The 22,618-nt window shown below is 42.7% G+C and overlaps 1 protein-coding gene across 1 annotated transcript; it reads left to right on the top strand.

Annotated features, from left to right (window-relative positions):
* Positions 1-2,114: 2,114 nt before the first annotated feature.
* On the top strand, positions 2,115-21,907 carry LOC138191953 (A disintegrin and metalloproteinase with thrombospondin motifs 12-like). The gene is made up of 24 exons (XM_069139063.1): positions 2,115-2,297; positions 2,460-2,824; positions 7,827-8,004; positions 8,195-8,400; positions 8,520-8,603; positions 9,565-9,689; positions 9,817-9,966; positions 11,027-11,170; positions 11,735-11,879; positions 11,959-12,051; positions 12,196-12,341; positions 12,471-12,640; positions 13,089-13,222; positions 13,399-13,519; positions 14,505-14,749; positions 15,040-15,181; positions 15,287-15,413; positions 16,856-17,066; positions 17,203-18,324; positions 18,636-18,788; positions 18,984-19,160; positions 20,196-20,342; positions 20,482-20,635; positions 20,785-21,907. Exons 1-24 carry the CDS (start codon positions 2,180-2,182, stop codon positions 20,898-20,900), a joined length of 4,773 nt encoding a protein of 1,590 aa, XP_068995164.1. The 5' UTR covers positions 2,115-2,179; the 3' UTR covers positions 20,901-21,907.
* The last annotated feature ends 711 nt before the right edge of the window (positions 21,908-22,618 follow it).

The following is a 22,618-nucleotide window of genomic DNA, read 5'->3' as shown; positions in this document are numbered from 1 at the left end:
AATCTCAAATAAAACTAAAGAATGCATGTGCTTGCGCAGGATTTGCCAATTGTTTGACTTTTATGTTTCCATTTTTAGCAAAGAAGAACATTATTTGGAAAAGGGTTTTGCTCAGGTCTATGCCTTCCTGTGTGCATTTATATTTGTACAGCGCATGGAGCACTATAAGGGGGGGGATCCTACATCAGTTTATATAAAATTACATAGATTTAACTGTACTGAGCTAACATCACTTATTCAAATGCATTTTTACAATATACAAACACTGCACAGCTATTCCATTTGCGAGTATTGATTTTTGAGTGAGTGCAGTGCCTGAAGTGGAAAAAAAAAAAAAGAAGTGCCAGTATTCCTCCTTGTCAAATCATTAAGTATCACATGATTAATTTATACAGTAAATAAATGAACAAAATAATAGAAATGAAATACAAGATAATCAATAAAATGCATTGCAAGTCTTTTAATTTGAAACGCATGCAGGAAGTCGTTGTATTTGGCCACCAATGATGACTTCAGCCAGGTGCTCATATAAACTCAGGGGAGACCTAGTAGAAACTGTTAGGTTGTATTTTGTGACTGGATATTTTACAGGTAGCATCAATTCAGCAAGCAGTAGATGTTTGGGAGGACAAACAACACTGTAATTCATAATCAGAATAAGATGTTCACATCCTTACAGTATGATCTGGGGTTGAACTGAATGGTCGCCAAAGGTGTTTTTGCTGATGCTAAATGAACATGCTGTTAGCTGACGGTAGCTCGAGTTGTGTTGTGTTGTGTTATCGACTCTGTATGTACTCTCGTTGTACCCTTTAGGGCAGGGGTGTCAAACTCATTTTAGTCAAGGGGCCACATACTGCCCACTTTGATCTCAAGTGGGCCAGACCAGTAAAATCATAGTATAATAACGCATACATAACGACAATATTTCTCTTTGTTTAAATCATTGGTGAAGGTTTTTGGATGATAAACCCTACTTTAAGGTCTTTCTACAATAAACTAGGAACATAAAGACCAAAAACTCAGACATCAGCCCACTGTTTATCTGCCTGGGCTGTCCTCTGCAGATTCCCTAGCAGCGAGCGCTTCTGCCTCCGGAGAAGACGTCGCATTTACGCTGTTTTTGAAGCAATTACTGGATCGATTAAAAAAAAAAATTACAAAACGTTTGTACTCATAAACCTCCATATTCTCATAGAAATGTAATTTATGTCTTTCTGTAATTTTCACACTTAGCAAAGTCATCAGGCGGGCCGAGCTGGACCCCCTGGCGGGCCGGATCCGGCCCGCGGGCCGTATGTTTGACACCCCTGCTTTAGGGCAACTTTTTTTTTTTTTTTTTTTTTGTAAGCGTAGCGTAAAATTTACTTTGGGAGAACAGACACAATCTTGGTTGGTGCGAGATTAGATCAGCTGTGGGAAAGGATGGGAAGCACGCGCTAAACTGTCCGCTGCTGCGATTGGTTGTTTTGTTTCCGTGTCGATCAACTGGTGACGTATCAACCAATCACAGAAAGGCTTCTTTCCGCTGACCCTAACCTGCTGGTAGCAGCCCGAACTGTGCAGGTAGAGTAAAATGTAAAGGTGTGTCTGGACTGTTGCGGTGATCAGTGGCCCACAGTGAATACTGGCAGGAACAAATGTACCATTGAAGTGTTGAATTAACTTTGATCAAAATATGAACTTTTGATTGTTAAGAGTTTTACAGTTAGATTAGCACTGATTGTAGGCAGTGCAACAACGCTGTAATTAAAAAAAAAAAAAAAAAAAATCCCTCCGCATCCACAAACTTGAGTCCCTTAATGGCTTCCTAATCTGCTCGAGGGTTGTCTCGTTAATGATGAGGAAACAAGTCTGGACACAGGACAGAGCAGGACGTCTTCTTCCTCTGCAGCCGCGCTCCTGCTCCTGCTCCTGCTCTGCTCCCCCACGCTCCTGCAACGAAAGTAGACACTGCTCCAAAGAACACTCCTCCCCTCCTTCCTCCGTAGAGACGGGGAGCTTTCTCCCTCTTTAAACTATGATTTGGCTCCCATTCTTCCTCGGCGAATGTTTCACTTATGAGCTTGTTCATGTCATGACACAGTGCAGCGCAGGATCGACGTGGTCCCCTCTAGCGCCACTGGATCTCCCATGTCGAGGACTCTTTTCCAGCGCTTTGAGTTTGGTTACATGAAATATGCGATGTTCGCAGGAGTGCCCGGTTCTTTTTCTGCTGCACTTTGTTTTCATTTTGGCAGCCGGCCACGAAGAGCTCTCCGACTCTGGCAGACTGCTGTCCCTCTTTGCAGATGAAGGTCAGTGTGGTGCAGTTAAAAGTAGCTGCACTTCTGTGAATGCCTTGTTTGGGTGCGTGGTTGAAATACATGTTTGCATTGCACAGCTAAGTGCATATCAGCATGCATCAACGTTAAAACGTCACAACTGTACTAATCCTGCTCTATTTAACTACTCTGCAGGTTGGTTGTCCCGCTCAGATTCAGATCTGTCCATTGTCCACCCAGTGAAAACCAGCGCTGATGGAGAGTTCATGTCCCACTCTCTGTCTCACCACTTTAAGAGTGGGAGAGTCAGGCGTGACCTGCGACCCCTTGCTCTAGACGGACAGGTTTACTACAAGGTCAACTACAAGGGTCGACCTTTAATGTTTAATTTGACTGCAAACAATCACCTTGTTTCAAGTGACTACATCCTGGAGAGGAGGAATGGCAGTGCCAACACAACTGAGCATCGTCTCTCCGAGGGGAACTCCTGCCACCTCCTCGGCACTGTGGAAGCCTCAGATGTGCAGGGAACTGCTGCCATCAGCACCTGCAGAGGACTGGTAAGCTGTCACATTGTTTTAGGGATGTAACGCGGTGAAAAGGACTATTTTAACCTTGGTCTCAGTCACCAGATTGAACCCACATTAATGCTGGATGCTTGTTCCTGAATCTGTTCTTAAGGTCATATCTCTTTGAAAACTGTATTCGCTTTTGGCAGGAAGTTTTTTTTTTTTTAAATACACCTAGAGGGGGCATCACTGAGGAAGCTGTTATGTGGTTTAGGCAGTTAAACAACCCCCCACCCCATCTGACAGTGCCCTGTCTGTTAGCTTGCTCTTCAAAGACTTCCTGACACTATTTGCAGAAGGACTGTGCTGCAGACCCGCTGACGGCTGCTGTTTCCTGGCCAGCAATGAGACCCTTTCTGTCTTCTTTGTGTCAAGACGTTTTCCTCTTTACTTTCACCCTTACTCATTCATTCATTTGTTCACATCGCTGTCCGTTCCTGCAAAAACTCTTTGCAAAGTCCCGGCTGGAGGCGCGGTGTTACTTTGTTCTTCAGAAAGAGACCGTTTCAGTAATAGGCTTTTGGCACATTTTAATGTAGAGAAGCATAAAGGTTCGACAGATGAAGAGACAGGAAACTGAGCCATATGTTTGGTTCAGTGAATTTATGCTTTTTCACTCATGCTGTAATGTTTCTAATCAAATGAGCAGTTCAACTACAGAAGAGAGAAGACAGCTGGGCAGCAGAAATACCAAAGGGCAGTCCTACGTATGAAGGATTATAAGTATGAAGAGACATATGGATCACAGGAAAATATCAGGAGAAACGTGTGTGCTGGTTGCTGAGCATTTGAGATTTCAAGGCCCTTATTCACCAAATAATAGATGCTCAAAACACACTTCAGGGCTTCTGAGTTAACAACACAATTGTAACCAATATTTTTAAACTAACTAAATACAAAGAGGAACTTCCCGCCTCTGAAATGATGGGATGTGTCACTTTTAATTATGAAGAATGTCTCTGTGTTCATGTTTGATTGTGTCACAGCAGGAATTCCTCTCCTGCAGGGTCTTGCCTCCTGCCTCTCTGTTATGCTTTTGTGGGTTGCACTGCCTCTTCCTGACAAATCTTGTAAATGCAGATCATTTGTTGCATGTGACTCAGAACAACCAGACTAACATCACAGCCAGCCCAGCAGCGCCATAATTTATATCTGACCCACTTTACATGCTTTCAAGTAATCCTCAAAGGAAAAATGCGTTATGTCACTCAAAATTCCACATATCTACAACCTACCATATTAAGGGGATTTTTTTTTTCTCTTCAATCTTGAATGCCCCAGTTTGTCCCTTCTCCCCCAATCAACCAGGGAAACCACAATGATCCATTACAGCGATTTTCTCCTGTGTTCTGTGAAGGTTTATAGCGGCTAAAACCACACAGAGACCACTAAAGAACGAGTCTCAGCCAGACCGATGTGGGAGTGAAATTCTGTTTGCTGCTGTGAAGGTCATTCACCCCCAGGAGACGGGAGAGGAGGGCTGCTTCAAAATATAAATTCATGATAAGTATTTATGTAGCACAGAGCCGAAGTTAATAGGGGTCAACCAAACAGGAAATAAAAAAAACAGTAAAGGACACACATGACAAGCATTTACTGATGCTTATCAAAAATGTGGATGTGACTTCTGAGATTTCTGATTTATTTCTGTTAATTATTGTCAGTTATCAAAATGTATATTCTCATAGTGCTAATAGCCCAGTTGTCAAGATGTCCAGTTAAATTGCTCTGCTCTTAAATTACACTGCGTAAAAAACCCCGGAGATGGCTGCATTGTGTACAACCTAATCTGTCATCTCTATAAAGAAAGCCTGCAACTAACAATTTCCTTGATTGAGCATCATTTTCTGCTGATCGAATATTCAAATAATGTATTAAGTGCTGCAACTCTACCAGACACAACAGGTAACAGAGCAGGATAATGCCTCTTAAGCCACATTGTAGTCCCTGCTACTATATTAACACCTCTACATCCTGTCGTTTTAACATCCTGCCTCTGCTTACAAAAACTTTTTGCTCAAACAAGGAGTTTTACTGCAGTGAGCTGCACTATACTCACCTTGAATGATGTCCTTACAACATATAGGCTACCAATCACCTCTACTGTTTACTGTGCATGTGAATCCACGAGGACCGGAGCAGTTGCTTGGAGACAGCTGTCACCGTCCTTTTTTTTTTGTTTCTGTGGGAAAAGCGTCAGTTTAAGCAAAGCTTTCTCAGTGGAGTCTTTTTTTTTAATCCCAGAGGCACAAAACAAAACAAGAACCTGCAGGTTCAGACCTATTTTAATGGTATTTTCCTCTCTTAAATGAATGTTTCTTTGCACTATGCTGATGAATAATGGTAATGTCTTTGACCTCTGAGGAAGAAATTAGCTTGCAGGCAGAATTATCTTGTAAAGTAAAAAAAAAAAAAACACATACGGTGACATGTAAGTGTAGTGAAACCTGTAATTATCAAGAAACAGTTATCTAAGATTAAACGCATGTTTGGTTGCTAGAAAATTGTTAGGATTAATCATGTTGCAGTAATGAGCACCATCGGTCCCCACCTCTCCTTGTGTCCCACTAATCACTGCTGAGGCCACAGGCTGTGTAACAGCAGAGACTTTATTTCAGGCCCAGTTGGCCAGCACACCAAAACCCACAGAAGCAGGAAACAGAAGTAAAGCAGTTCCACATGGCCGATGTATTTAGAACACAGACCTGTGTTATGGTAACCTCCCCTGGCTCTGTCACCTCGCACCCAAACAACATGCTTCCTCTTGGTCAGAGGAGGGGGGATTAATGGTGAAGAGGAGGAGAGGGGCAAGAGGAAGAGGTGGCAGAGGTAGAAGAGGTGGTGAAAGTGCAGTGTGAACTACAGGTTGAGGCTGTTTCAGTTGGCGGAGCATGCAAGGATTTAGAAGAAAAGCTCTGCCAGGATAATTTTCAGAAAAATGGAGAACAAAGTTACTTTCAAGTTGTCCTTGTTTGTTGGGCAGGATTTGTACGTGGTCATTTAAGGATCACAAAAAGCACCATAACCACACTGTACAAGCAAAGCCTTGCAGGCTGTGTTGCACAGTCGGACTGCATTTGGTATGCGCATCATACACGTCATGCAGAGCAATGGTGGGAGTGTTTGGATGGGCCTCTCTGTAGCATTCCTTGCTGGTTGATCTGCACTCCACCACCTGCCTTTGTCTACTGGGACTCACTTCGAAGTTCAACACAGGAATACATACAGGAGACGACAGGGCGGTGTGATAACAGACAATACCACAGAATCTGCCCAAAATGTCAACCTTTTTTAATATGTTTCATTACAGTATGTGATCTGTCTGGCAGTGAGATGATGCAAATGAAAAAAAACAAAGAAATGATTATTCCCACTGAACAGAGTGAATTTACCTGAGTGTTCTCTGCACAGGGTTCTTGGGAAGCGTTCCCAACTGACTGTAGACATCAGCTTGCATGCTTTGCCGATGAGTCCACCACAAGCTCTGGGAGGTCTGGCTGAAGGCCACATGAGTCAGTGCTGCTGAGCCCTTTCTCAATATTTTATTTTATTTAACTTGAGTGTGTGCAAATATAACCAAACCTCAGGCATATACAGAGGACTCTTTAAGCATTTGTAATGGTATTGTTGTTATGGTGGTTTGTGGTGGAAAAACTATAGCGAGCACCTTATTTGTATCCTACAAAGTTTGTGCTCCAGTTTGTGGACACTTCATCTTGTTTTATAAGATTTATTGTAGCAGGTGGAGTAATATAGTCTTTCCAAAGGGACCCCAGATTTGCACTTCCTGAACTCCCTCAGTGAAGCAATGGGATACCCAATCAGAGCTCTGCAGACTGCTGAATGAATGGGCGTGGTGGAATTTTTTTTCCTGCCAAGGAACACATGTAAAACCTGTCAGGATGACCCAGAAATGTGAACAGTTTAACTGAAGTAAACAGCAGGATAGATCTGAGGAGTGCATGGCCTAATTTTTCACATCTGCCTTTGGCTTCCCAAACATTTCAGATACTGTACAACAATCCTATTCTCAGAATTCTTGATGAATGTTTTTGTTTTACTCATCTCCTGGAAGCATTTATTCATATGCAGTTGGTGCTGACGGAAAACATTCTTTCTTTACTCAGATGTACTGATGCACACTTTCCTCTTTCCATTCATTTGGTTCTAGAAAGAATCTCATTCTGTCTTTTGCGAGTTGGTTTAACACAAGAGGGAGGGGTTGGTCCTGGAACAGTCTGGGCATGTTTGGAGGCAGCTTGGTACTAAACCTGTACACACCCCCACACACACACACACACATACATTCACCTCAATGAAGACAACTTGCAACATTTTTAATGAGTGTCTTTACAAGAAAAAGTCAGAGACTGTGTCTTATGTGTGTTTACATGCATGAACTAAATGTTTTCATGTTGTTGTATTTATGTGCGAGGACTCTGTGTGTGTTTAACAGCAGACCTCACCAATCAGCAAGTGAATAGCCTGCACCAGTAAGAACATGCATGGCATACTTGGTTAGAAGTCGTTGTATTACGGAGAATGTGCCCGAGGGAATGATAAACGTTCCTATTCAGATCTGTTGACTAATGATAGATTCCAACCAGAAGGAAATTACTGCAGAGTGGGCTTAACAGACAGATTTAAAAGGGGATATTTACCTTCTCACTTTCTGAGTGTGGAAATGATTGACATTTTTGGTGATTTGTTGTTTGGCTCATAAATATTATAGCACACCACTACGCTAGTTAGGCTTTTCTGTTTTAGTCACAGTCTGAGAATGCATGACAATAAAAGAGAGCCTTAAAGCAGCATTCGGTACGATTCAGGGATACAAAATCATCTTTTTAATCTTAATTACAGTTTGCCACTGTGACTGAGTAGAGCACCACTTCCCTAATACTGGATTTGCCCTAAAACTTTAACTCGCTCTGCCCAAACTCAGTCATTTTTATTTATTGCATATTTATATACATAATTTTTCTTTCCTCAGAGAGGCTTCTTCTCCCTGCCAGAAGGACACTATTTTATTGAACCTGTCCAGAAGTCTCCTGATGATCCTGCAGGGACTCTAGAGCCTCACGTTGTCTATCCAAGAGTTACAACAGAAAGTCAGAGGAAAAAACGCAGTTTTGAGTCCAAAGAAACACCTAGACCCTGTGGAGTTCGAGGTGTGTATCTGAATTTGTGTGTGTGTGTGTGAGAGTGTGTGAGAGTGTGAGTGTGTGAGTGTGAGTGTGCTGCTGTAAGTGTTTGTGTAATTGTGCATAAGTAAGCATTTTTGCTCTGTCTGCACCTGCGTCAAGCAAGTAAAAACCACAAGTGTGCTGCAAGTGATGTCTTTTATTGTCCACCCTTCAGATGCCCCGAGTGACTCTGTGCAGGTGGAGAGGGAGGACTGGGAGAGGGAGCAGCTGCAGAGGGGGGAGGATCAGGCTCAGTCCCGCTCGCAGCGTTCGGTCAGCAGAGAGCGGTGGGTGGAGACCATGGTGGTGGCCGACTCCAAACTCATCGAATACCACAGCAGCAATAATGTGGAGTCATACATCTTCACCATCATGAACATGGTGAGGGGTCTGATTTGATTTTTAATTTTACTCTTTACATTCACTGTCACCCTTTATTTGTTCCTGCACTGGTGCTTTAGGTAAATACTTTTTGTAGTGAATGATGTTTATGTTGACAGGTGGCTGGGATCTTTCATGATGCCAGTATTGGGAATGCCATCCATGTCATCTTAGTGCGCCTCATTCTGCTACAAGGGGAAGAGGTAACATTCCTCTGAAAGAAGTCATCAAGAAATACTTTTAATGGGTTTTTAATATATTTAGTTTGATGGTGCTCACAATACATGTTTAACAAGAGAAGCAAATACACATACTGTATGTGAACTGAATTTACATCAGACTTTTCAAGTTTGTCTGAGATACATTTGACAAACTACAAAACAAATTCAAACAAGAACCCAGAGGACTGACTGCAAAGACTATTCAAATCAGCCAAATATCTGGTAACTGTACATGCATATTGTAAACTGGTTTTGAAGTGTGTAATCCTCCCATTTTTTAAGCTTTCATAATACAGAGTTCTGTTGCCTCGTGTGTAACAAACACTTGTTTCATTCGGAAAGGGAATAAGAGCAAACCAGTTGTATTGTAAGTCATGTCCTGCTCTTCTTTGATCTGAAGATGATGCATCTTTATAGTTCTATAGACAAATAGATGTTATGGTCTGAAAGAATGTAAGGCTCAGGGTTCAGGCCTTTACACAGTTTTTTGTTTTTTTTGTATAATTAATTTTCACATCAATGCATTATTTTGAACTGTGTTATTATCATGAGTACTTTCACACGGAAAGCTTTTGCATCTCAAATAAAGACAAATTACATTATTCATTTCAGTATTGTGATAGCCCGAGTTTCTGCTGTGGAGAATATTCATTCAGATGCTGCACTTGAAGCACACATGCAGAGGGTTTTACAGGCCAGCCCCACAACTTTCATGGAGCAGACATGAAAGTTTTAATTCCATTGGTTTTTTTTAAGAATGAACTTACACAAATCTTTTGAAAAACTGTCGCAAATTTACATTACAGCCATTATGAGTAGTTTGTCTATGCCACCTCCGGTGTAAAAAAAAAACCGTTAAAATTATTCACGATCCAAAGCTGCAGAGTCTTAAAACAATCCAGAAGATGTTAAATTATTTGTGTAATTGTGCTTTTTATTGCAGAAAGGGTTGAAAATTGTTCACCATGCAGACAGCACTTTGGCCAGTTTTTGTGCTTGGCAGAAAAACCTTAATCCCCAGAGTGACACACACCCAGCTCATCATGACGTGGCTGTGCTGGTCACTAGGCAAGTGACACACAAATTTGCATCAGATATTTCAATAGATTAAATGACTTGAATCAAATGTTTTCTAGCCCCTCTTATGGTAGAAATGTAACATGTATACAGATAATTTGCATGTGTGTTCTCCCAGGAAAGACATCTGTGCAGGAATGAACCAGCCATGTGAGACCCTGGGTCTGTCTCATCTGTCTGGGATGTGTCAACCCCACCGCAGCTGCAACATCAATGAGGATTCAGGACTACCTGTCGCTTTCACCGTTGCTCATGAATTGGGCCACAGGTCTGTCTGTCCGTCTGTCTGTCTGTCTGTCTGTCTGTCTGTCTGTCTGTCTGTGTGTGTGTGTCTGTGTGTGTGTGTGTGTGTGTGTGTGTGTGTGTGTGTGTGTGTGTGTGTGTGTGTGTGTGTGTGTGTGTCTGTGTCTGTGTGTGTGTGTGTGTGTGTGTGTGTGTGTAATTGTTGTGAAATCCCGAATAATGGAAAATCCTAACAATGGGGCAACATGACAAAGAACGCATCTTGTTCCCATGATCAGTTACTATAGCAGATATACACGTGTGTCATAAAATCTTCCAGCATTAGCTCATCTGCCCATTAGTGAATTGTCTGTGTGCAAATAATGACTAAGTATCTAATAACCTGACATAAAAAACAGTAGATATCCGAGAGGCTTGTTGTAGTGTTGGCTTAGATCATTTAGTAACAGTAAAAGTGAATGGACAGAGGTGTTTTGTTTTCAATTTTAGATTAAAGTGATGCAGGAAATTATGTCTTCTTTAGTTTTGATCTACTCCAGTGAATTATTAAGTCTTGGCTTCAGTGTTAGTAGTTCAGTCAGAGGAGGCTAATTTATGGATTTAAAGTGTTACCATAAATTCAGAGTTGATCCAAGTCTGATTTGGTGTTACAAATGTGATTGAAGGGCTGTATAACTGAAGGAGAAGAGGCCAAACCAGACCACATGTTACTAATTTGATACATAAATTATGTGTTGATCTTCATATTGTCCTTATTGGGCAACAAATCAGTGTACCTTTCCACTTTCCAAGACAAATGGAAGTCAGTTTATTGACTATGGACCATTTTCAATTTGGAAACAAATGTATGGCAGGATCAGCACTTGTTTTTGGCTCTGATAACTACCTAGCAACCCAGATGGTTTACTCAGCTACTACTGTCAATGTCGGCATGTTAGCATTTGCCAACAGTTAGCACAGAAATGGATCCTTGCTGTTAAAATTGTTTCTTTTTTCAGGTTCAGGAGCTGAAGGCCTCCACGTTGACAGCCTGAGTGTGTGATGATAAAATCATAAATAGTCATGTTGATTGTGTTTGAACACAGCTTTGGAATTCATCACGACGGCCAGGGGAATGATTGTGAGCTGGAAGGGAGGCACCCATTCATCATGTCCAGACAGCTCATGTACGACAGCTCCCCTCTCACTTGGTCCTCCTGCTCCAAAGAATACATCACACGCTTCCTAGAGTAAGACCGAGTCCATACTTTATTTTGAAGCCACTAACCATTAAATGATAGCTTGATTCAGTTAGTTTGTGTCTGAATTGTGTGAATTTCCAAGATTGTGAAATCATTGTGAAAATGGAGGTAATTCCAAGGTATAATGCCACCTGGATAAAGTGGATACGCTGCTGCAGATTTTTATGGTGGTGGTGAAAACGATCCTAAACACACAATGGGTGCAGTGTGTGCTGTTATAAAAGCATGGAAGTGTAGCAAACCGTGACAATAAAAACGTTTTTTTTAAAGAGGGTCAAAGAACCAAAGAGCAAATACAGTATGTTGAGCAGACTCAATTAATTTGAAGCAGAAAATCCAGCAAATAAGAGGAATTCTCCGATTCTGGTGTTTTACAATCTTTCTTTTTAATGTAATTCTGGGTTAGGAGATTGAAAAGTAAAGAAAAACAGATGTATGCATTGTTTTTTACTTTTAGATTTTCTCTTTTCCTTTCACTGTTTCTCCACCACCTGCGTCCCTTTCTCTTTTTCACCTCTTTTAAAATGTCACATCTTTGTTCATCTGTTGTAGTCGTGGTTGGGGTTTCTGTCTGGACGACCGTCCTTCCAAGAGGGACCTCAACACCCCACTGGCTCGTCTTGGTGTCCGCTACACCACACACCACCAGTGCCAGCTCCAGTATGGCCAGAATGCTACCTTCTGCCCCGAGATTGATGTGAGTATTGTGCATCACCTGAAAACTGAGATTTGTAGAAAATAGTCATTGCTCATTGTTTCTGGATTATTCCTTTCAGAACGTTTGCCAGATTCTTTGGTGTTCAGTGAACGGCTCCTGTCGCTCCAAACTGGACTCACCTATAGACGGTACTAGCTGTGGACCAGAGAAGGTGAATGGAGCCAGTTTTCTTGTCTTGTTTGGGGTACATTTCTTTGGGGGAACGGTTGGTTAGTAGTACCAATATGAGGGTGGTACCAACACAGTATTAAATGGGTCATTTTACTTATGTTATTTGAATCATTTTCTCACTCAGTGGTGTATCTCCGGAGAGTGTGTGATTGTGGGTAAACTCCCAGAGACAGTGAACGGAGGCTGGGGACAGTGGAGTACCTGGTCTTACTGCACCAGGACCTGTGGAACCGGAGTTCAGTCGGCAGAGAGGGAATGTAACAACCCAAAGTAAGAGCTGGCTCTGGATCTGCTTCTCACCTTGAAGCAGATTTAAACTATTTCTCACAGGTTTTCCACTTTTGGTGTGTGAAATGATAGCGATCACATTGATTCAAAGTGTGCTGCTGTTTTCCACAGACCAGAATTTGGGGGTAGGTACTGCACTGGCGAAAGGAAGCGTTATCGGACCTGCAACACAAAACCCTGTAAGAGTGATAGACCGGCCTTTCGAGAGATGCTGTGCAGTGAGTTTGACACCGTGCCTTACCACAACCAGCTCTACCAGTGGATTCCGGTGATTAACCCAGGTAAGTGCTTAAAGCCTCAAATACACAATAAGGTACCACAGATAGAAAGGCAGAGACACCCGAGTAGCCCTTCTTTGCTCTTCACCTTTCCATACCACAGACCATTAGATGTAATTGTAGGTGTTAATCAACAGGGGGCAGCATTCACACTTGAAAGCCCTCATGATTCAAATGCCAGCCTTATCTCAGCAGGGGAGTGTAACGTTTTACTTCTATAGTTGCTGAAGTTCTGTTGTGTTTTTGTGTCATTTTGTTTGTTCATATCCCTGTTATTATTGCCACTGTTCATACAAAATTTAATTTAATTTTGCTGGGCTCATGAGATGATTTTCCTTGTTAACTGTAAACAAACAGACAGAGGAGAAAATATGATCATGCCATAATTGACTACAGTCTTTTGTGACTAAGCCACAGTCCTCTTTCTCCCCCATTTCACAATGATCCTTAGTAAGTCCCTGTGAGCTGCACTGTCGACCAGTCAACCAGCATTTTTCTGAGAAGATGCTCGACACTGTTACAGACGGGACACCGTGCTTCATGAACAACAAGTCCAGAAACATCTGTGTTAACGGAGTGTGCAAGGTAGTGTGGCTGGGTAAGAGACTGATAGAGACTGGGGGGGTTATAGTGGAGCAGGGTGACACGCTGAAGCGTAACTACAGTATTAAAAGGGGTAGAAGATTTTCTGTAAAAACTTCTATGTTTACTGTAATACATTTTGGTTGTGGTTTTTATGTTACTGTGTGTTTTGTGTGCAGGAGGTAGGCTGTGACTACGGCATTGACTCAAACGCATTGGAGGATCGCTGCGGAGTCTGTTTGGGCGACGGCACAAGCTGTGAGATGGTTTATAAGTCGTTTGATGAAGGAGAAGGCTTTGGTGAGTGCAGCACAAAGGCGAGTCGACCAGCTGGAAACAAATTCAATTATCTCAGCATAAGAATTCATAAAATTATAAAATTGCAGTAACGTAAAACAGACAAGCCATTAATGAGGACAAGCTTTGATGTACCCACCAGAACAGTGTGAAAAAGCTCAGAATTCAAATTCATGTCTACGGGCGGAAAGTCATGTCAGGACAGGACAGTTCATTAGCATTACGCCATTGTGTTGTTTCTTAGTTGTCATGGTAGCCATCTTGTCCACACCATGCAGCTGTTTGTCCTGCTGTACTTGGCTGCTGTGAGGTGTTTGTGCATGTATGTGTGTCTGTAGGCCCATGTTCACATTTGTGTAAAGATTCACGTCTTTGGTTGCTTTTACTGTGTTTGGAAAAGTATAACTCACTCAGCAAATCAACAGACTGTGAAGACAGGTTAGTAGAGAAAAAGGCTCCAAGACAATAAAAAAAACTCCCGTCCTTTCTCCCTTCGCGCTCTTTTTCTGTGTGTTTGCTCTGCAAAGTATCCTCCCCAGATAACCAGCCCAGATGTGTAACACTTCAAAAGACTTAGACCAAGGGCAAACCTCCCCCTCCTTTCACAAACACAGAAACACACACCTTCCCACAAACATCATTAAACTCCAGAGACCCACTCATTGCTGCTTTGCCCCCCACCCCCCACCCCCTCACACTCCCCCATCCACACACAATAAAAAACAGAGACAGGGCAGTGCCCCCCACGCCGAATACGCACATGTACAGTCACATGCACGCACGCACGCACACACACACACACACACACACACACACACACACACACACACACACACACACACATGCCAACCACCCCTGCAGACTGAGCCCACCCTCTATTAAAGATCAGAGAGAGACTGTCTGGTAGTCTGGATGTGAGTGTGGCAGCAGCCATGGTGGGCCATCCATTACCTCGGTGTGACTCTGACTCCCCTCCCGACTCTCCCAGGGTACGTGGATGTGGGCGTTATACCTGAGGGGGCGCGGGACATCCTGGTAAAGGAAGTGGAGGAGGCAGGTAACTTCCTGGCTCTGAGGAACGTGGCATCGGAGGATTACTTCCTCAATGGCAACTACATCATCCAGTGGAACGGGGAGTACGAGGCCGGCGGGACGACGTTCTTTTACGAACGCAGCGGGAACATGGAGAACCTCACCGCTCCTGGACCCACCAGACACCCAGTCATGCTCCAGGTAGGCCACCATATTATACAGGTTAAATGGGTTTGATAGGACTGGTGGAGACCTTTTTTTTTTTTTTTAATTTGTTTAATTTTTTTTTTACAAATTTCAGGATTCTAAAATGTATTGAAGTTATCTGAAATTAAGATTTGTTATTTTAGTGTCTGTGTTGACACCAGCATCTATTGTTGCCTGCGTGTCAAAGCACTCCACACGTTACTGGCAAAAGAAAAAAAAAAAATCTCTAAAACACCCAATAATAACATCCGATTATCCTCGTTTGAATTCATGTGTTTCTCCAGTTACTGTTTCAGGAGAAGAATCTGGGTATAAAGTACGAGTACATCATCAAGAAGACCAAAGAGACACAAAATGAGGTCACTGAACCTATCTACAGTTGGAGACGTGGAGCATGGACGGACTGCAGCACCACCTGTGGCTTAGGTTGGGGTTATATTTGACTAGAACAATTTTATTTCTTATTTCTTCAGTAACCACTTTAGTAGCAAGATTTTAGTGTTTTAATGGGATCATGATGTTCTGACTCAGGTGAGCAACACCAGCCTGTGCGCTGTTTCGAGGTGGACATGGGCGTGGTGGATGAGTCTCTGTGTGACCCAGACAGCCGTCCAGAAGACAGACACAGGAAGTGCAAGAATATGGATTGTCCTGCGAGGTGTGTGCACTCAAATGTCAAAGCTGTATAATACCAATATACTGTACTTCTGTCAGTATCAGCCCTATTATGGCATAATGAAAATAGATTTAGCTGTACACTGGTTCTAACCAGATATTGAAGTACTCGTTTGAAAGTAAAAAGGTTCACTATCTGTTTTTGGGTTGTCCCTCCGTGCGTTCGTCCCATTTTGTGAACACAATATCTCAGAAACGCTCTGCTGGAATTTCATTACATCAGGCACAAACCTTCGCTTGGTCCCAAGGATCAACTGATTCGATTTTGATGTTCAAAGGGCACTGTGACCTCACAAAACATATTTGTGGCCACAACAGTCTAGACTAATGGTGAAATCATTTTACACAAATGTTTAATTGGAAAGAAAAAAAAAATAGGTCAACTTCACTGTGACATCAAATGGGGATGTTGTGACCATATTTCACATTTGCTCAGATAGTGAATTGGTGATGTAAATCTTGGGTGTATTTAATTATAATAATGGCAAACTGTTAAAATGTAACCAATGAAACAAACAATTTCAGTCATTGATAGTTTCACTGTTTGAGATGGGTTTGAAAGGCGGCACAGTGGTGCAGTGACTAGTATTGTCGCCTAACAGCAAAACGGTTCCGGGTTTGAATCCGGGCCTGGGCCTTTCTGTGCAGAGTTTGCGTGTTCTCCCTGTGCCTGCGTGGGTTCTCTCTGGGTACTCCGGCTTCCTCCCACCATCCAAAAACATGCGTCTCAGGTTAATTGGTGGTTCTATAAATTGCCCTTAAGTGTGAATAAGAATGTGAATGGTCTTTGTTTCCGTCTGTCTCTATGTGGCCCTGTTATGGACTGGTGATCTGTCCAGGGTGAACCCTTCCTTTGCCCTAAGTGAGCTGGGATAGGCTCCAGCCCCCCCCCCCCCCTCCACCCCCCGTGACCCTGTTCAGGATAAAGCGGGTACAGATAATAGATGGATGGAGATGTGTTTGAAATCTCAGTACTTTTTTGGAAACAACCAGAGGCTGGCATCAATGGCCTGGTCAGAATTACAGTCTTGTTTTCTTACTCTTTGATCTTACTGAAGAGCTGCAGAGATAAAAGCTCTTATAAATCACAATTTTGCCACTTTTAGACTATATAGTTTTGAGGTAAAATTCTTTTATAGTTTCTTATTTTTTATTTAACACTTTAGAAGTTTGACGTTTTCTGGTAAATAAAAAAACAAAGTTTTTTGAAAAATGTTTTTTCCTCCAAATAATATTTTCAAAACTACATTGTTTTAGTTTTGGTACTTGAACTTAGGAAATGCATTTGCCATAGTATAAATCATTTTAAATGATTTTCACCCCTTTTATATAAGATGACATCATCGTCCACTTGCCGTGTTCTCCTGTTTATTGCCAGTGGTCTCTTTCTTCACCTCCTCTTCTTGTCAATCCCCTTGCCCTCAGGTGGTGGGTCGGGGGTTGGCAGCAGTGTACAGCCACCTGTGGATCAGACGGGGCGAGGAAGCGGACGGTTCTCTGTGTCCGCACAGTTTCAGGCGAGGAAAGAGTGCTCCACCCTGTGGAATGCAAGCATCTCCCTAAACCAAAACCTGTGGTGCCGTGCAACAGAGATGTACCCTGTGGACAGGAGTGGGCTGTCAGCAACTGGGAAGAGGTGAGCTTTTTTCTATCATTTTCATTTTCTTCTTCATTGCTCTTGTCATTCTGGCCTCAGTCTTACACAGCCCTTCTTGCCTGAATACCTTCCTTTATTCCTCAGTTAATGTTTCCCTTTTTTTTTTTCTTTGCAGTGCCCCGTCACATGCGGAGGAGGTGTTCGCTCACGCACAGTCACATGTGCACTGGCACCCAAAAAGACCTGTGATCTCTCAACCAAACCTCGCTCCAGATCTCTGTGCGCCTTGCAGAGCTGCCTGAATTCAAGTCTCCGTAGACGACCCGGTCCTCCCCCTAAATACCGACGCATTTACCCACCCAAGACCCACTCCACCAAACATCCTGGTTCACCCACGTGGGCTCCCACGAGCACCACAGCCACAGCTGCACCCACAGCTGCTATCACCGAGAGGAAGAAAACAACCACCAAAGAAAGTACAACTGTTCTCGTCCCTACCACCACAACCCTTTCCACCCTTGGGACTACAATCCCTGAAATCATAGACGCAGATGATTATGAGTTCAGTGTCGTTGTAAAGAAAAATGAGGATAAAAGACGAAAAGTTTTGGAAAAGGAAGAGGAGAGGGAGGAAGTGGAGGAGGGAAGTACTCCGAATGTGGTGATGTACACTCCAGGATATGATTATGTTGTTGAGGACAGGACGACAGAGAAGGAGAGGATTATTGACCTGGATATTTTGACCACAGCTACATCACTCAAAAGTCTTCCTAAATCGACCACACCAACACAACATACAGTCATCACACACACTTTACAAACAAGTCCACCTACCACACACATTACCAGAGGACCAACCACAGCGTCCTACTCCACCCCTCACACCAGTACTGAAACATGGGAAAAGACCACTCGCTTCTTATCCAACCCCCACACAACTCCACGTGTCAGTACACGCAGCCACTGGACGACACTCCGGGTTCCACCGACCACACCCACACACAAAGAAACAAGCCTCCACACTTCTACAACTGCAAGAAAACCACTCACCACTGCAGGATCACCGCAGCCCACAGTGAAGATCATCAACCTGAAGAGGCCTGCTGTGACGCCAAAGAAAAACAGCTCCACCCCTCGTGCCAAAACGCCCTCATCCAGGTCTAAAGGTAGTCCCTCCAAGAGCCAAAACCAGCAACCAGGAAGTCCCAAGAGCAGCTCCCCCAGTGACCAGAGCAACCTCATAGCCAGAGAGCCGGTCAGCATGGATATATTCTGGGTTGTAGGAAACTGGAGCGAGGTGGGTTTATGACCAGATTATCCTACTCTTGTTGACATTAATGCTGACTTTTTTTTTTAAAGCATGCCCTAACTTTTTAAGATTGTTGTATACTGTGGATATCCTCTGTGGTTTGAGAGTAACAAACCACTCCATAATGGATTAGCTACCTGCTAGCTGCAAAACCAAAATGTAGTCCTTACAGAAAAAAAATTGTTTTTGATATTCTAGAACATCCAACATTATAATATTACTGTATGTTAACATTTGTCAGACAAGTAAATTTAAACCGAAACCGAGTTTTTAATCAGATAATACTCCTCAATCCTCAGTGTTCAACAACGTGCGGGACCGGAGCGATATGGAGGACGGTCATGTGCAGCTCCCAGAGCGACGACGACTGTGCCAACATGAAGAGACCTGAGCCCGCACGTACATGTCACCTGCAGCCCTGTGCCACCTGGCAGAGTGGCAGCTGGAGCAAGGTGAGTAACATTAGATTTCCTCCCGTCATTGAATCTGATGATTACACTTATTACTTCTTAATTACACTTAATACTTAATTATAATCCCACTTATTGTCTTACTTCTCCAGGATGACGATATGTTTTTTTTTCAGTTGCAGTTCTCACTTCCCATTTACTTCTGAGTCATGTATTGCACTGTAATATTCTCCACAGTGTCCAGATAAGTGTGCGTTGGTGGGACGGAGGTACCGTGATGTCCAATGTGTCGATTCTCAGACCCAACGTCCCCTCAGGCCTTTCCACTGTCAAGCTGTGGCCAGCAAACCGCTCAGCTCCTTGGTTTGCCCTCACAAGCCCTGTATGACGTGGAGTGCATCCCCCTGGGGACCGGTAGGAGCATCATACACTCACATTTTAATAACTCTTAAAGAATTATACATGTTTATATAAATACCTATGTTTGGTTTTTTTTGTCTTATTTCAAGTGGTATGTAGTCATGCAGATAGTTTTCGGTTTATTTGCCCGGGTTTGCCGTTGCCGTTTCCACCAAAGGCCACAATTATTACTGTTCTGTCATAAGAGGAAGCCTCCACTACATTACATTGAAATCTGAAGATATTTAGTGCTTCCCATAGCAGTTTGGGGGATGAGGGGGTGACCCAGGTTATTTTCTGTATCTACATTTCACATGCATGCACGCAACTCCTGTCTGACCAAACTGGTTTGAAAAGTGTAAAATCCAGTGGTTCCCTTTCGTTTGGGAGACCGTGCTCCTCCTGAAAGACACGCATGTCCAGGTCAGAACCTAGTGTATGGCTGGATTTTGTGTGAAACAAGAGGGCTTTTAATTTGAAACGGAAGTCGTGGCATTCAGCCAGCCAGTGGTTTAACTTTGACCCAGATTCACTTTATAGTTCTGGCCCTGCTGATGCAGCCCTACCAAAAATATTATATTTATGGTATTTCCCAGATTTTGAGCCCCCATTTCTTTTCAGCTCACGGTCCCGCTAGTTTCTGTCTTCTGATCTCTGTGTGTTTCATGAAGGGCAGAGCTCAACCCTACCTGTCCCCCCTCCACTAAACTGACACGGCGCAGACACCGGTGAAGCAGAGCAATGGGAAATTGTCCAATCGTTCCACGCGTTGATGGCATCGTTCTCTCTGAGAGATTAATACATAAATAGATAAAACAAATGTTGAAATGGGTTGCCAAATATACCTGGGGGTTCATTAATTTACCTGGACAGGCCCAAGTATATGTATGGGAAACACTGATATTCCGCCTGTACAGTCTCACCCAACTCCAAACATTTGTAAATATTGCCACATTGATTTTATATTATATCAGTGCAAATATAGGGAGAATACATTTTGTTCCGCCCAGCAAAAATCAGACACCCTTTAAATCATTGCATTTCCCTCAGTGCTCTGGCAGCTGTGGCGAAGGCATCAAGGAGCGGCTGGTGTACTGCCCCGAGTCTCATCGCTGCAGCACCACAATGAGGCCAAACAGCACAGAGCCATGCAGTTTAAAGCCCTGCACTCGCTGGAGAACTGAGACCTGGGAGGAGGTCAGTCCCACACTACCCATTCAGGGAATCTCGACATGTTTGAAATAAATAATTAGGTTTATAAGTCCTTTTAAAAACTTTTTAAAACTTGATTAAATTGTCATTCTGAGTGTGTATGTTTCTGTATGTTTATTTGCAGTGCTCTGTGAGATGTGGTGGAGGGCAGCAACAGCGAGAGGTCAACTGTGTAAGTGAGCAGGATTCGGCTGTAATGCCAAACAGCCTCTGTGAGAAGATTTCCAAACCACAAACACTCAGGAAGTGCAATATGCAGGAATGCAAGACAAACGCAGGTTTGTTCGCAACAGACGGTCAGATTCAATTTCTACGACTTCACAGTCTTGTAATTCTTTCTTTTTTGTGACAGACAAACATCTTGGTTAAAAATCAGTCATTAAATGTGTTATTTGAACACAATTTGACTTGTGTTCCCTCTCTGCAGGTCCAGTTTGCAGGAAGAACACCATGTCCTCTCGTTTCTGTGACAAGCTGAAGCTGTTGGGTCGCTGCGCTCTCCGGTCAGTCCAGAAACAGTGTTGTGTCACCTGTGGGGCGTAGGCAGGACATATTTGAACTTACTTTATCCTCCTGCTATAAAGCCATGCTATCAACTGACTGACAAACCAAAGTGCCAATGACCACTTCAACAAGCGCAAACAAACTGGGTCAACTAAGATTTTTTTTTTAAACCTATTTAGGTCTTGTTAATTTTTTCTAATGAAATATTTTATGGGGAGAGAACAAGCCAAAACACAAAGGTGTTCAGTGACTTTTTTTTTTGATTGGTGAATCTGTTATTACTAAAATTTCTGATGCTAAATGTCAGCATGCAAAATCTTCCACACACAATGTGATTTACCAAGTAAAATAAGTTGCTATAAAACACAAGTTACTAATTTAAACAATAATCAATAAGCACAATTCAAATATTACAAAACTTCCTCTCAGTTCTCTTACATAGTTGTGATGAATCAAATCATAACATAAGGTGCTTCTTTATTTAGAAGAAAAGTTCTGTCCAACTGTACATATCTTTCTGGGCTTGAGGGGCTTTTTATAAATCTATAAAGGTACTTTTATTATTGAGGTGCTGCTGATTCACAGCTCAACTGTCAAGCTACCAGTCATATATGTTTTTCAAAGTAAACTGGTAAAAACACAGTGTAAATAGTGGTTTTCTGTGACCTCTTTATTAAACTGTTAATAATACTGATAATCTCCAAAAAAAATAATTTTTTTACTTTTAAATCTAGCTTTTTTTTTCTGCTTGAAATGTGGTTTTGTTCTCAGAGCTGGCACTGTGTGTTTACATTATCCTGCTTTAGTCATTTTTATCAATGAGAATGAAATGAGCTGCAGAATGGGCACAAAGCTGCAGTCCAACCTTTGGTTCACCTCCTCTTGTGTAAGATTTGCCAATGAGAAAGAGGTGTTGCAGGTCATCCCTCTCAGGTCACTCTAAAGATGTCCACTGTATTTGTGTGACGTTGCACAGGCATTATCATTGTCGTGCGTGCGGCACGTGTCCTCGACTGATCTGTCCTTCGCACGTCTCCAACAATAAATGTGACAATGAAAGATGTTTTGTATATTTTTGATGTGTTGGTATGGTGGTGTTAGGGTAGTGTTGGTAATTTCAGTAATACCAGTGTAAGTAGGAATATTACCACCTTGCATCACAGTCTTCAACTTTATGACCTTTTGTGTCGACAAGGTCATTCTCGCCTGAGAGCGCCACATGCTGCTCGATGTGTAACACCTGAATCAGCAGCATCAGGCTCTGTTTCAGTGATCGGTTTCAGCTGGCCCAGATTTCCCAGGCTCCTCTGTGCCAGATAACATGACACGGACGGACGTTGGCCTGCTCCACACACCCCGCTGCTGCCATTCAAGCCAAAGACCAAGAGTTAGTCAGCAGCAATGGAAGGAGAAACCCAATACTGGGTCAGTGTCGAGCATAACGTCTTAAAGCCCATGTGTGTGTGTGTGTGTGTGTGTGTGTGTGTGTGTGTGTGTGTGTGTGTGTGTGTGTGTGTGTGTGTGTGTTATCATGACGAAGCAAACACCATCCACTTGTATTACCTAGCCACATCTCTCATTCTGTTATGTCACCGTGTTGCTTCATTTGCAGAGAAGCAGTTGAGATGAAAGTCGGGCAATGATTGAAAATATCACACTAGTTTCTAAATTCATGGTGCCTTTCACATTTTTCTTTTCACTTACAATAAGATAATATAAAAAAAATATGTAGCTTATTTTTTTATTTAAAATGTCTT

Source organism: Embiotoca jacksoni, unplaced genomic scaffold, assembly GCF_022577435.1.
Source record: "Embiotoca jacksoni isolate LCO1_2020_lvr unplaced genomic scaffold, fEmbJac1.0.p SCAF_8, whole genome shotgun sequence".
In the NCBI taxonomy this organism is placed as follows: domain Eukaryota; kingdom Metazoa; phylum Chordata; class Actinopteri; family Embiotocidae; genus Embiotoca; species Embiotoca jacksoni.
This window is presented reverse-complemented; position numbering and strand designations above follow the sequence as displayed.